This window comes from Anarrhichthys ocellatus, unplaced genomic scaffold (assembly GCF_004355925.1).
Source record: "Anarrhichthys ocellatus isolate YVR2014 unplaced genomic scaffold, GSC_Weel_1.0 scaffold14, whole genome shotgun sequence".
NCBI lineage: Eukaryota > Metazoa > Chordata > Actinopteri > Perciformes > Anarhichadidae > Anarrhichthys > Anarrhichthys ocellatus.
Genome location: NW_022280044.1, coordinates 7,978,472 through 7,992,868, shown reverse-complemented (window position 1 = coordinate 7,992,868; position 14,397 = coordinate 7,978,472). Strand labels below are relative to the sequence as shown.

The 14,397-nt window shown below is 41.2% G+C and overlaps 1 protein-coding gene across 1 annotated transcript in view; it reads left to right on the top strand.

The window, feature by feature from the left end:
- The window catches only part of col22a1 (collagen, type XXII, alpha 1), a 44,502-nt gene that overhangs the window by 25,227 nt on the left and 4,878 nt on the right, over positions 1-14,397 (top strand). Inside the window, exons 24-57 of the mRNA XM_031854121.1 lie at positions 406-459; positions 992-1,045; positions 1,144-1,197; positions 1,331-1,384; positions 2,454-2,507; positions 2,629-2,673; positions 2,773-2,835; positions 3,217-3,270; positions 3,427-3,468; positions 3,609-3,641; positions 3,796-3,849; positions 4,291-4,344; positions 4,438-4,491; positions 4,578-4,631; positions 4,776-4,829; positions 5,462-5,566; positions 6,572-6,616; positions 7,136-7,213; positions 7,312-7,347; positions 7,427-7,480; positions 7,768-7,812; positions 7,990-8,025; positions 8,124-8,237; positions 8,540-8,593; positions 8,865-8,918; positions 9,048-9,101; positions 9,253-9,306; positions 9,481-9,534; positions 9,674-9,727; positions 9,867-9,920; positions 10,011-10,055; positions 11,776-11,829; positions 13,025-13,078; positions 13,253-13,306. Of these exons, the coding sequence (XP_031709981.1) occupies positions 406-459; positions 992-1,045; positions 1,144-1,197; positions 1,331-1,384; positions 2,454-2,507; positions 2,629-2,673; positions 2,773-2,835; positions 3,217-3,270; positions 3,427-3,468; positions 3,609-3,641; positions 3,796-3,849; positions 4,291-4,344; positions 4,438-4,491; positions 4,578-4,631; positions 4,776-4,829; positions 5,462-5,566; positions 6,572-6,616; positions 7,136-7,213; positions 7,312-7,347; positions 7,427-7,480; positions 7,768-7,812; positions 7,990-8,025; positions 8,124-8,237; positions 8,540-8,593; positions 8,865-8,918; positions 9,048-9,101; positions 9,253-9,306; positions 9,481-9,534; positions 9,674-9,727; positions 9,867-9,920; positions 10,011-10,055; positions 11,776-11,829; positions 13,025-13,078; positions 13,253-13,306 (1,875 nt within the window). The remainder of the gene's footprint in view (positions 1-405; positions 460-991; positions 1,046-1,143; positions 1,198-1,330; positions 1,385-2,453; positions 2,508-2,628; positions 2,674-2,772; positions 2,836-3,216; positions 3,271-3,426; positions 3,469-3,608; positions 3,642-3,795; positions 3,850-4,290; positions 4,345-4,437; positions 4,492-4,577; positions 4,632-4,775; positions 4,830-5,461; positions 5,567-6,571; positions 6,617-7,135; positions 7,214-7,311; positions 7,348-7,426; positions 7,481-7,767; positions 7,813-7,989; positions 8,026-8,123; positions 8,238-8,539; positions 8,594-8,864; positions 8,919-9,047; positions 9,102-9,252; positions 9,307-9,480; positions 9,535-9,673; positions 9,728-9,866; positions 9,921-10,010; positions 10,056-11,775; positions 11,830-13,024; positions 13,079-13,252; positions 13,307-14,397) is intronic.

Below are 14,397 nucleotides of genomic sequence, written 5' to 3'. Positions count from 1 at the left end.
GTTCATTTAGCTTTGTTGTCCATTTCAACTACATTGTGAAAAGACAATTACCTTCAACTATATATTTCTGATTATTTAGAGTCAGTAGTGCATCGCGATTAAATGCACAGTTTTCTTGTGACTGTCTGTCTACTAATAATTTCTATATTTAAATTAACATACACATCTTCACCGATTAGACAACATGTGCAGCATTTGGACAAAACGCTGCAAATAGAGAAAAAAACTCGGAAAACGGAAACTTTTCTAAAACCCTTTTATTGCTAAACCTCCCAACATGGAACAAAAAAAAAATACATTGGTCATGACCCCAGCGTCCACAGTCTTATTGGCCCTGGAAACCAATAATGTTTTGCATTGAATGTCTTTTAATTTAGTTCTTAATATAATTTAAATGTCTTTCAGGGAAAGAAAGGTGAAAGTGGATTGCCTGGAGTGGATGGCCTTCCTGGATCCCCTGTAAGGACAATTTCAGTTTCTTGACAAGCACAATGTACACACATATGTGTCAGACCTTAAGGACAATTGAGGAGATTTAATTTGGCATTTTAATTGTGTTGGCTGCTCAATATTTGATACGATCCACAATTTGCTCTCTCCAAGGTGTCTTCACTGTTTGTTTTGACAGCTGGAAGAAAAACAAGCTAGATCTAAACCAACATTTTACGTCAATTACTTTGCCAAACTTCTCCCTGGAGCGAAATAGAAATACAGCACACCTGTCTTCAAGTGCTATTCAAGGTTGAATGAGCTGTAAACAGTGCTGCAATATCCCCCTCTAGTGGCTGTTCACTGGTACTGATGCACACTGTCTCTTGAAAGTACTTATGAGTAGAATTCATGGGGGAAATATTAATATTTGCTTTCAACATACATCCAAATATATTGCTTGAAAAAAGTATAGATACCTTTTAAAAGCCCACATTATTTTAATATTCATGAGATGATCATCAAGTGATATACATTTTCACTGATATCTTTTATTTTGCAGGGTCCTCAGGGTCTATCTGGGCCACCAGGAAACCAAGGACACACTGGACCTCCTGTAAGTCACCAGACATACAAATCCGGACAGAATAATTCTTAAAAATTATAATTTGTTTGGCAAGAAATGAATGAATAGCCTGTTATTTCTTTATGAAGGGTCTACCTGGTGAAATTGGATTTTCAGGCAAACATGGAGAGTCTGGAAAGCCTGTGAGTCGGCCTTTTATTCTCAAATAAAACCACATGTTGTTAATGATATTTTCATTCATAGATGTTCAAACTCTGTTGTCGTTTCTCTGTTCACGTCACTAAATGTCGACCTTTCGTCACTTGATCTTCAAAGGGTCTTCCTGGTAAAGACGGTCTGGACGGTCTTCCTGGAAACGACGGTGCTTTGGTCAGTATATTTAGAATCATCTTTCTTTTCTTTCTTTCTGTTTGATTTTTGCAGTGACACAACTTACCATGACACTTTAAAGCTGTGCCAAACAAAGCTCTTATGTGAACAATGGCTCACATGCTATTTGTAATATGAAAGGAGCCTCTTTCAGGGTCAAAACCACAGAGAATTATCACCCAAATCTGCAGTTCTGTATGCTCTATGGTGCTTACTAGTGTCTTTTAGCTCATTGTTTTGGTTTACTCATTGAAATTTTGTTTCCAGCTGCAGCAGGCAGACATTTTTAGTGAAAAAGATCTGAACTGTATGCTGTTAAATAGCAGAGAAAGTTAGCAACTAGCAGCTTAAGTGAGCAGAAAAACAAAGCTGAAAGTAAATATTGGACTTACGTCCATCAGATGGCCAGAGACACAACTTCAAATACATGCCAATATTGCTCTGTGTGTCCCTTAGATATATAAATAGGCAACTGTTTGCTAACATGTTAGCCATGTCAACTTTGCAAGGCCAGGATATGTCAAATGTGTGTCGATGAATACTGCTTCATGTTCAGTCGCTGTGATCACTGCACGAATGTTGACTTTGAGGCTTATGACTTCCAAGTCTTTAAGCTACAAGTCATAAGATGCAAATATGGCAAATAGCTGCATTACTTATACAATTTGCTGGGTATTTGAGTAGCACATATACTTAGACATAGACTGCAGAATGTTGAACAAACAGAATTTGTAAGCAAAGACAATTTTCCTGGGAAATTCCATGAAAAATAAGGAACTAAGTGTGTTTCCAGGCCTCTGAATCACTGCCAACATCTGTTTTTTCAGAGATTCACGTATGAATCAAGCAAGACAAAATGGCATTTCAGTCTGATTATCAGGCTACAACAACTAACAGTATGAGCAAACAATGAAAACACAGCTTGTGGGATATTGAATTGACACAATGACATTAATACAGTGGCTAAAGATTGTGGTGGGTTTACCTTTACTACAGTACGCTTGCAGCAAACACAGGTTTTTAAACAGCAACATTTTGACATCTAAATGTAAATCTTGTGTGTCTGAAGGGGCCCAGGGGAGAGCGCGGAGCAGATGGTTTTGCGGGCAAGCCCGGACCTAAGGTACTACTGTGACTTCATTATAAACCCAGAAACACAACGGACATATGCAGCTTATGATATAGCATGTTTTGTTTTCCATATGCTTATCTGACATTTTAACGGCTGCGTGTCTTCTCCCCAGGGGGACGATGGGCCTCCCGGACCAAGAGGACCTCCAGGGGATAGAGTGAGCTCACAGCTGTTGACTTTTTTGGGTTTGATATTTTGTAATGATACATAGTTCATCATGTCACATGTATATCTTTTTTTTTTTTTTTTTTTACAGGGAGCAGCTGGTGCCCCTGGTCAAACAGGTGGTGATGGAGTTAGAGGAGATAGGGGTGTTCCGGTAGGTGTGGCAAGCGACACAATGTTCATTCACACACTGTTTCACAAGATCTTCCCATGTTGTTGGTTTAGGGTTGAATTGTGTAATATCTACAAATTGCTTTGCGACCTCTGAAGGACACTTATTTTATTGAGCAACAGAAATAATTTCTGGTGAAATAAACTCTAGTGAAATGAACTGTGCCTAATTTAGCTGGGTAACGTCCTGGGACACCTTCAGGTTCGGCTGGGTTTCCCCAAATGCCACTTTCATACTCACTGCTCTTGAGTTCCTACTTCCAATTAGTCAAGTTCCCGTATTCCTGCATTAATGTGCAAATAGGTTCTGTGATCTGTAGAAATGTATCATCAATAATCTTGATTTTCGGCTTATCTTCCATAGGGAGAAAGAGGACAGGATGGAACACTTGGACCAAAAGGTGACAAGGGAGACAAGGTAAATAAGGAACCAGTGTCACATGATGTACAAGGTCAAACCATCAAAAGACTTCTCGCTGTGTATCGCACCGTTTTACAGCAGTTACCCTGTAGTATTAGCTCTGATGAGGTCATTACTATGCACACAATGTGACCGTATTGTCTCTTGCTTCAGGGTGAAGAGGGAGCCAGGGGAATACCTGGCATTCCAGGAAATGTAAGTAACATTTTAGCTTTTGCTACCTTGCACTTTAACATACTGTAAAATCACAAGCCTGATATAAATAGGATTCAAGACATGAAGTAACGGATACTGCTTCAGAAAGTTTTTATCTACTGTCTGACTTTTCTTCACAGGTGGCAAATGTCATCCCTGAGCCTGGTGAGCCTGTGAGTCGACCTATTTTATTACACAGACCAAACCCTCTTGTAAGATTATTGCAGCTTTAGTCGATGGTTCAAAAGTAGATATTTTTGTTCTGTCTAAGAGGCGCCTAAAGGTTTACGAGTCAAAATATCTGTTCTTCCTCGCATCTTCCTCTAGGGAGAACCTGGAGCGAAGGGAGAGAAGGGGGATCAAGGGAAACCAGGAGAGATTGTGAGTTTTTTTCTCTTTTGCTATCTTGTCTTCTTTCTCTTTAAATGAACAAAACTACTTTTTGCAATGTCCAAAAGTGTCCACTAGATGTCAGTAGAGATTAGGTATGACGAGCTATAATATGGAGCCTTGACTGTGCTAATTAAATAAAACTATAAGAGACGTTAATACACTGGCCTGACTCTCTATCCGCTGCAGTTTATAGATGTACAGAATATTAGGTGGACCAGAATAGCATGCATAATATGTTGCTATGTTTACGTTGAAGCATCCCAGGATGCAACCACTAACACACACACCTGCAAATGCTCGTATCTATTTCCATTACCTCTGACTATTCAGGTGATGAAGTTTTGTCACAGAATAGTGTAGCAAGGTGATATCGTATTGGCACCTATTCTTACACCACTACTGTGTGAATTCATGTGCCTTCTCCTGAAGGGTCAAAGAGGGTTACCTGGTGAACAAGGCTTTAAGGGACCACCTGGACTAGCGGTAAGATGCTAGGAATCTTGTACCTCCTATAGTCAGTGTATTGATTATTATTGTCTATTTTTAAGTACGTCTAATTTGCCATTTTTATTCCAGGGTTCAAAAGGTGACATCGGACTAATGGGAGAGACGGGACGTGTTGGAGACCATGTACGTTGTCTGTTTCAATGCCTTACACCTTTTCTCACCAAATGGGAAGATGTACTGTAGTGTAATGGCTGATGTGTTTCTCCCAGGGCCCACCTGGCATTGTTGGTCCTCAAGGTGCTCGTGGACTACCCGGGAGTGTGGTAAGTCTATTGTAAGGTTCTGGAGAGGAATTTAAAGTGGAGGTCAGTGATGCCTGCTTGTGTTTTCTGTGGCTATACAATGAAATATGATCAGTAGCCACAAATCACTTCAGCATGGAACTATACCAGTTGTCTTTCTTCCAGGGCATACCAGGGATCATTGGGCCTCCCGGGCCAGGCGGACAGAGAGGAGACAAGGTCAGTCTTCTATTTTTAAAAGCTATCGGTATATTTGGAAAGAGGTTCTTTTGAAAGTATTCACACTATGTTCAGAGTGAGTTTGGCAATGCGGGGCGAAAATAAGTCTACAGAGAGGAGAGTGTGACCCTGTGTGTCCTCCGTTATTGTTTCAGCAGAGAAGCTTTTGAGTTCATTTTAATCTTGAAGCAGCAGCGGCTACACGTAGCTACACTCCCTACTGTCTCTCATGGCCTGTTCATTTTCTTTGTTCGCTCTCTTTGTTTCATTTCTTTGACTTATTCCACAAGTTACTGATTTAAAAAAAGAACAAAAGTCTGATTTGATTCTGTTCCCATCACGTCATTGCTGTTCAGTTCACTGTTAGGGGGACCGGGGGCTGGTATTTCACCAATTCCTATACCAGTGATACATATCTGTTTTTCTGTACAGTGCTGTGATTATAAATAACACAACTTCAATCACAATACAAGTATTACACAGAGAATAACATTTGCCATTAAAAGTAGAAACTAGCAGAACACAATAAAGGTTTCACCTCGGAGTATATAAGCCACCTACAGGTGTAGCTGCTGTAGCCTTGAGAGACAATTAAGTTCATTCTTCATTCTTCATTGTAACATTTGTTTTAGGGTGAACCAGGTAAACCAGGACAATCAGGTCCCACAGGCCCACCCGGAGATGGCGGTTTGACTGGACCCCCCGGACCTCCAGGAAAGGGGAAAGATGGACAAAATGTAAGACATATTATTTCTGTCACGTTGTCTTTATAACTTCAGTTTATACTTCAAACATTCCAGAATAATGTTTGAACTACTTTTTAGTGACAGTTTCTTCATGTATATAAAAGGCATGTGGTGTTCGGACACTTAAAGAGCCAACAAATATAAGTGAAATAGATTCAACCAAGACCTGGATACATAACTTTAGATGTTGTTTCCACTCTGGTTCCTCAAAATCTTTCCGTCCAGTAAAACTCCGTTAACATCACACTGCTCCCTTTTATTTCCCTGTAAGTAGCTTTAAGGCTGGAAAACAATCCTTAAAGTATTCTACTGCAGAAGTCTTGTGTGTTGTTTTGTACACATTTCCTGATATATTTAGTATCTTTGGAAACATTTGCATCTCCGCTAGTACTTAAAATACATCTCTATGTAATACAAAGTTTGTAAGGACTAGTCCACCAGTAAGTCAGCGGTAAAGTGTGATTATAAATCACAGGGAATTTTTATGATAGAAATGCATGTTTGTCAGTTCACTTTCAACAGAAACCTCATTAATGTGCATGTGAACAGTCTGTTGTACTCCACATGTGTTCTGCTTGTAGGCCTCTCTCTGCCTGTAATGCACGTTGAACCACAGCACAATATGAGCGGCTGTAAGGCAGGAAAACGTGTGCCTGCGTAGGCACATTCTGCGCTGCAGCTCAACACGTTTCTTCATCATTTTTCACCCCAGACATGTGGCCGTCCTGCTGACGAGGCAGGAGCACACAGGGAAAAACATTGTTAAGACATATCGCATTAAAGCAGCACAGGAGCACAGCACATTTGGCTCACAGCAGCTCTGTTTTTTTTACAGCTGCCAGGTGTGGCCCCGAGGCCCCGAGTCCTCGCTACACTTATGTGCATGAAGAACAGCAACTCGTACACACTTTCACCTCTGAATTACTTATTCAAAAGATAATAATTGCTGTCTTTGAGTGGCGAGCAATTTGATTGATGTCATTTGTGATATTACAGGGGGATCTGGGACCACAAGGAATTCAAGGACCCCTGGGGCTAAAGGTAACTCTAAAGTTAGCAAGAAATATATGTGCGTGTGTGTGAGAGCTTTGTAGGTTGCCTGAGGTTTTTTTTTTTTTTTTAAATCATGCACAGGTTCTCTTTTGTTGATGTGTTTTTCTGGCACGGATGAGAAGAACAATTAATTTTTGTTGAAAGCAGCAAAAGCAATTTCTATGTCCACTGCACTGTGACCACTGCTGTGATAATGACCGGCTCTTTGCCTTGAAGAGCTGGATGTCAGGGCCGGGAGGACAGGGGCATTTGCTGGATTCATGGTGTCAAGTCGCTCACCCTCATCACCGACACTGTTTTGTCTTCTGAGCACCAGAATGTCAACTGCTGATTGTATTTTTCTTATATTTCTTTCATCACAGATTAAAAACAGGGTGGTATGTCTGGGATCAGAAGGCATCGCTGAATGTGACACTTCCTCGCCAAGCGAGGCTCTTAGCCAAACATTACTGCTGAGCTGACATTATCTAAAGGGGTGAAGTCAATTTATTTAATTTTTTTTCTCAGGGCCAAACCGGGTCGCGAGGAGAACCAGGGTTACCCGGGGACAGGGGTCCTGCAGGAGAAGGCAAAGTGGGACAACCGGTACGAGCATCGATGCAAACCAGGGTCATATCATTTCCTCCAGTGCATTTATTTACATATTTGAAAATGTGACATGTTTCATTTCTTTTTTTTTGTAGGGGCCTCCAGGAAAAAATGGGGACCTTGGAGCTACGGTAAATATTTTCTAAAGATTCATATTGAATATGTTTGTATAAAAGGTGTTTCTCTAATATCTGTTTATATGGGTTCCAGGGCATTAGGGGTCTGCCAGGAGTCACCGGTCCTGAGGGCCCAGCAGGACATAATGTGAGTCCAACAATGAATAAATGAATGAATGAATAAATGGATAAATCATTTTATACATGTTGCATTACTATGAGATCCATGCTTCCATAGCTATGGACACCCAAAGCGGCCACATCTATCACATAACAGGCTCTGATCTGCCTGCCTTGATAGTCGGACAGAAAACTGTATCATGAAAAGTGACATTATGAAAGATCATGAGCAGAGTTTTAACTTGATTGGAATATTTTTAAGGGTTCTAAAATCGTCAGAGAATGTAATTTTTTTTGCCTTTGCACCAAATGCAGGGTTTACCAGGAAGGCCGGGAGACAAGGGATCACCAGGAGATCCTGTAAGTACAGAAACTGGCAGCTAACAACCGGTATTGTCTGAGATACTGGTTGTGATGAATGTACTTTAGGCTGCTGAAAATGACTGGCCCATCTACATTTCCTGGTTTTAACATCTGGCCCAATTGAATCAGTAATTGAACCGCTCTGGATTAACTCGTTTATTCCCCCTCTCTCAGGGAAAGGCAGCAGACCTCTCTGACCTAAATCTGAAGGTAAGGAGCATTTCCGTCCCTCTTCAGTGAGAAAAGTCTTTATGTTTGGACCCTGAGAGGGATCACTTCATCACAAACATGTCTCTGCCATCTTATAGGATGTTTGCTCAGACTGCCCTGTAGGTCCACCTGGACTACCTGGTCTCCCAGGAGTCCCAGGGGACAAAGGACACCTTGGACCTCCGGGGAAAAACGGTCAAGATGGTTACCAAGTAGGACACGGTCATTAATATTCAACCATAACCTCACCTCTCCTGTAATGTAAAGACTATGGCTCATCTTTAAACGAGTATTATAAAGTGTGTGTCTCCACCATATTAGTCCTAAGTGAGGCATGAGGTCCGTGCTGCACGTTTATCATCATCAGCCACAGTTGGTGTGACGGATGGAGAGGCTCTGTCTGCATCATTAGCTGGGCGTCCTCTGGGGGCAGCAGTGAACGATTAGAACCCAGTGCCGGTGCTTGGCCCTGTCTGCCCGGACAGAGACTGATGCTCTGCTGTGTATATTACAGGGCCCCCCGGGAACAGCCGGAGCTCAAGGGCCCTCTGGAGCCGACGGAGGAAAGGCAAGTTTGTGCACTAACTGCACCCGTATTGCTCCCAAAGTGCCAAATGCTAATTAGTTGCCTTTGTCAACATTTTTGTTTAATTAACCTCACAAGGTTTATGTTAGCGCCACTAAAAAAGGGTATTGAATTGTGTTTCTGAAACAACATAGCTATTACTACATTCTCCTCCTTTGTAATATTAAATATCTTTGACAAATAGTTTTTCAGAATAATGCTTTCCTCTTGAAATGTGACATTTCTTACGGTCTTTCTTTTTTTCTCACCACAGGGTATTAAAGGTGATCGAGGACCCCCAGGAGGCCCTGGAGAGAAAGGAGAAAAGGTGTATTTGTCATTATGACTCAGTCTCACTCATATCATCCTCTCTCTCCTTGTTTATTAATAAAATGTTCAGAGAAATATTGTCTGGTATGAATCACATATATTAAAAAAAAATTTTCTGCATTTACAGGGTCACCCAGGACCCCCTGGTCATCCAGGTACCGCTGGCTTGATGGGCACACCTGTACGTTATTGTTTCGGTCTTATTTCTTTCCACTATATGCACTCGAAATGGTCTAATTAAGCTTTTTGTAAACAGGCCCATTTGTATTGGATTTTGTCCCACACTTTCTATTTCGGTTGACCTCCACTGACACTGACTCTTTCCTCTTCAGGGTAACGATGGACAGCCTGGCCCCGTCGGCCCCCCGGGGTCCCCTGGAGAAAAGGTCAGGCTGCACTCCATGTACTTTTCCCCTCAGAAACTTATTACCCATGTGTCATTACTGTACAAACCTCTTCCATCTACCATATAGGTCAGCCAGCCCGTGTGGTAATAGTGGCCATTTATCATTTCTTTTTCCTTAGTGACACTGACCTGTTTGTGTTTGTTTATTTTCTAGGGCAAAGAGGGTCTCAAAGGAATCCAGGGACCACCGGGTCTTCCCGGCTTGATCGTAAGAAAAATGATTGGATGTACAGCCTCATGAATATGCACACAGTTCCTGCAGTATGGCATAAATAGTCTGAGTTGTAAATGTAATTGTAGGTGTTAACAGTTGCAGAAGGTAAATGAAAGATTTCATTGATCTGCAGGGTCAGCCTGGGAAAATGGGAAAAGACGGCAGACCAGGTGAACCAGGAGAGCCTGTAAGTAGATGAGGATGTTCGTCAGTGATCCAAAGAGTATATGAAGCTTGAGCTACAACACATCTTCTGTTTTTAGAAAAATGTCATAGTAAAACATGGCCAGACAATGATGCTGTAACAATTTTTGTTTTCATCTCAGGGCAAGCAAGGTGAGCTTGGACCACAAGGAAACTCGGGGCTCAGGGGACTCCCGGTAAGTAACCACCAGTAAACGGATCTGATGAAGCAGGCTGGCAGAGCAAATTGCTGTGACTGATTCACTGCGGTCTCTTTTCCTATGCAGGGCTTTAAGGGCCACAGAGGAGAACCTGGAGCTCCAGGACCTACGGTTAGTACTTTTCGTGCATTTGAATAGGTCCATTTGCAAAAACCACAATGTTTTTTTTCTGAAACAGAGACTTTGCCATTATTCATCTTTGGCACTATTTTCCTGCCTAATGAGCATCACCAAGCAGTGAAAGCTTCTACTTTTTGTGACAGCAGTGTTCAATTTAAACATTTCACCCTGACAATGTGAGCTAAAAAGGTTTAGAGAATGTGAGTCTGTATGGAAAAGCAGAACACCTTCCCCTGGTGCAGTTTAGTATACGATAGGCGACAGTGTTTTTGCTCTATTTTGATGAGACCTGCAGTCTCCCAGACAACAAGTCAATGCTGCTGCATGCTGGGACAGTTATTGGGATAGTGCTCGACTCTCTACAGGTCTAATGCAGTCAGATGTCCTCTATGGAGGTTTGACAAATAAACGTTGTCACTAAATGTATCACACAATTGGAATTATGTCAATTATTTTCATCAAATGACAGTATTAAAGTAAAAAGAAGAAGAAAAGGAGACATCCAATTAGACTGTGATACATTTGGCAGAATGTTCTCTGCTCGTATCAGTATTCTTGGATTCGAAAACTGGCACCTTCACGAAAGAACATAAGAACATAAAAGCATGGGAAGTATAGTATAAATTATGCATTTAGAAAGATAACTGCCTTTGCTGAAGAGCCATAACTGGAACTATTACCTGCAGTTGGAATAGCTCACAGTCAGCGTTTGGCATGCCGCACTGCGATTTCAAGATACGTCTGACACTTTGAAAACACCTTCTCCGAGAGAACCACTGCACCTGCTGCTTTGTCTCTCACTCGGCACACACCCACAGGAGAGGTTCTGCCACAGCACCGTGACCAATAGCATGGCTCATTACGGACAACTCTGACTGAGCCACAGCGTGGCGGGCAGCCTCTCAGCTCTGCAGCCCGTGCTGCCACACGGACATTAGACAACTTATCAGAGGAGCCGTAAAGTGTTTCCATAGACGCACTGAAAATTGCCCTTCACTGCTCATATACTGTCACTAACTGTCAGTCGTACGGAAATGATAGTCACTATTATCCAGGATATTGAAAGTTGACATACTGTACACAATTAGAGGCACAGATTTAGCGCTGCACCTCAGTACAATATAGATGTGTCATGGATTCTTATGACTAACTCTGTAGATCTCAAGTCTGCCCTATCTGTTATTTATTGTCGTATATAAAGCAATTATTACAATTACAGAAACACTTGTTGGCAAAGAAAATCTTAAATCTGCAGGCTCCCTCCAACCATCCTTGTGAAATAAAAAAAAATCACACGGTGACAAAAATGGTAATCTAAGACACTATAAACTCTTGTAACAGCAGCTAAAACAAGAAAGTTTGAACTAATTAGCCATTCGCAAACGCACTCCTGTCTTCATAACATTATCTTCCATTAGCTTTAGTGATTGTGGTGCGAATCCTACAATTATAGAACAGTTTCCATGAAACTCTATGTTGCATACTGTTTGTAGTATATAATGTTTTCTAAGCTAAGTTAAGTGTCTCACCTCTTGGCTGAATTCAACTTTTTAAGCACATGACAATACAATGATGATATAAAAACAAAACCTGTCAAACTTGGTTTCTGATCCAAGAGAATTTTCTCCTGAGCGATCGACTGAACTGTACCTTAACTTTACCTCGAGGTTTCTCTTATATAGTCCATTTTATTTTCTTCTGTGCCAAACAGGGAGAAGATGGAAAGCCTGGATCATCTGGGCGTGATGGCAAACCTGGGAAAGAGGTATGTTCAACATTACACATTTGTTAATTATTGGTTAGTGTGTAGATTTAGTTTCAGAGGTAGGAAGACACCATGAAGTTCAAGTATCTAATGAACAAGTGAAATTAATTCATGTGCACTCCATAATAATGGAATAATTAAATATATATTATTATTAGCATCCCTATTGTAACTCTACTCAGAATGTTTTTTTGTTTCCTTCATACATACCTGATACTTTCTGAGAGCACTGTGCTGCATACACGTCAAAATTGTGAATTTCTGATTTTTAATCTGCAGTTCCCTCAATCTTTATCTCTTTCACACACACACACACACACACACACACACACACACACACACACACACACACAAGGAAACAAATAGGTGCTATAAAGTGACTGCATTCAGTATACTACAATACAGAGAACTAACTTTAAAATATAGCTTTCACTTAAGCATTTTCATTATAAAAGTAATATGCCCCCCACAGAAGATGTTTGTCTTCCCTATTAAAATCCTATCTGCCATTCCTTTCTATGCAGCATCCCTTCCTGGCTGCGTCACAATGAGAATAATTATTGTTGCTGCCTGGAACCAATCCTCCATTGATTGAGGGAATGCAGACAAAACTCCTGAGTTTAAAAAACGGTTTTGGACAGAATGCAAAGCTTCCAGCAGAGCACAGAATATTTAATCGCGTGTATATAATACTAGAGCTTCATTAGCAGCAGAGTATGTTTATGAACCAGCAGCTTTATATCCTTTGACACAGTTTCATGCAATTCATCTTCACCAAATGACAAACTGAAATCCATTTCATGCACACAGTCAAAGGCTGCAGCACTTTTATTCCCCCATTTGTCTAGAAGCAGGATGTAACACTTCACACACACACACACACACACACACACACGCACACACAAATAACTTTTTAACTCATCCTCTGGCTGTGAGGCTTAGAGATGGATTATTCTCACAGTATGTCTTCTAAAGTAAGAATCTTTTCCTCCTCACCTACATACTCCTTCCACAAAAAAAGGAAGGACTTCAGATTGACCTCACTGCTACAGTAGAGGCTGTTTTCCAATAAGATTAAAGTGATCAAGCCTGCAGTTTTTTCTCAGCATGTCCTACAGATGATACATGGTTCTGTTCCCTCTTTTTCAGCATGTGAAAGCCAGAATATAACATGTCTATTTTTTTGTCACGACAGGGCTCTACGGGACCTCCAGGCAGAGAAGGTCTTAGTGGACCAAGAGGAGAGTCGGTGAGTCATTTTCAATCACTTGCAGCGCTGTCTGACGCAAACAGAAGAACGAAGCAGCCCGGTGTCAAGCAGACAGATACATATTGACATAAAGTGGCACTCAAGTCGTTCCTCTCGCTGTCCTTCAACATCAATTTTCTCATCCTGTGTCCCCCCCCCCCCTTTGCATCCCAGGGCAAGCCAGGTGAACCAGGGCCATCAGGAAAAGCAGGTCTCCCTGGAACTCCGGTGAGTTATCAATTTTCTATCTTTAAAACAACAATTGGATGACTAACGGTGCAAACAAACAATAGTGACACCGAAACACTTCACCACAACACTCAGTACAAACAAAATTCTTTGTTACACAGAGTGAACACATTTAAAGGAGAAGGGCAGTGAATAGCATAGATAAGAGGAATTCGGAAAAAAGTAGCATTTTCATTGCCAAGTGTGCAAGCAGGGGTGTAAATGAAGACGAGAGGAGGGTGTGAAGTATGTCTAGAAGAGACGATCTGTCAGATTATGATGGAAGATTTGAGTAAATGTTGCCCTGACCAGGGTGGGAACATCTATTTGCCCTTGATGAGTTTAAGGGAGTTGACATATCAGAGCACAGATTGCAATTCAATTTATGGAAAAATTAACCAAATCCAACAGTAAATATTTCCAAATATCAATAAATTACAAAAAAAGAGTGGCCATTGCACAGCAGATTTAGCAAATTTTCTCCAAGTGTTGGAATAATATAAGAGCAAGGCAATCTGTATTTTGCTTGAGAAAATAGACGTCTACTTTCAATATTCATACCAGTTTCATTTTATTGATAAATGTAAATTCAAGCTTAATTATCATCCCAACTCTGTATATGTGACATCAGTTGTTAAAGGGGAACTCTACTACTGAACATGTCAAACATATTATTCAAAGCCTTTTGTGTTTGGTTTTGACGAGGAAGAATAATGGAAGGAATTGAAAAAGACGACATTTCTGCTGCATTGATTTTGATCCAATTGTAACGGTCTGCAATGCTGAATCTGTAGAGTTGTTTTAGACAGAGGAGGAGTCGGTCCCTGTCGACCTCGCAGTGTTGTAGACATGTGTTAAAGCCAAAAATAAACTCTGTAACAACTAACAAGTGTGGCCCATCACTTGCAATGGGTACAGCTACAGTCTAAGGTAGAGATGGACCGATCGAAACCAGCCAGAGCCTTTAACAGCCTTTAATCAATCAGGTGACTAGGGAGTGAATCACAGATTCACAGCCTACACGTACTGTGTGCTCCAGGTACGTCTGCGATGGTTCAGGACGGCTCTACTTTGACATGAGCGAGTGTTTG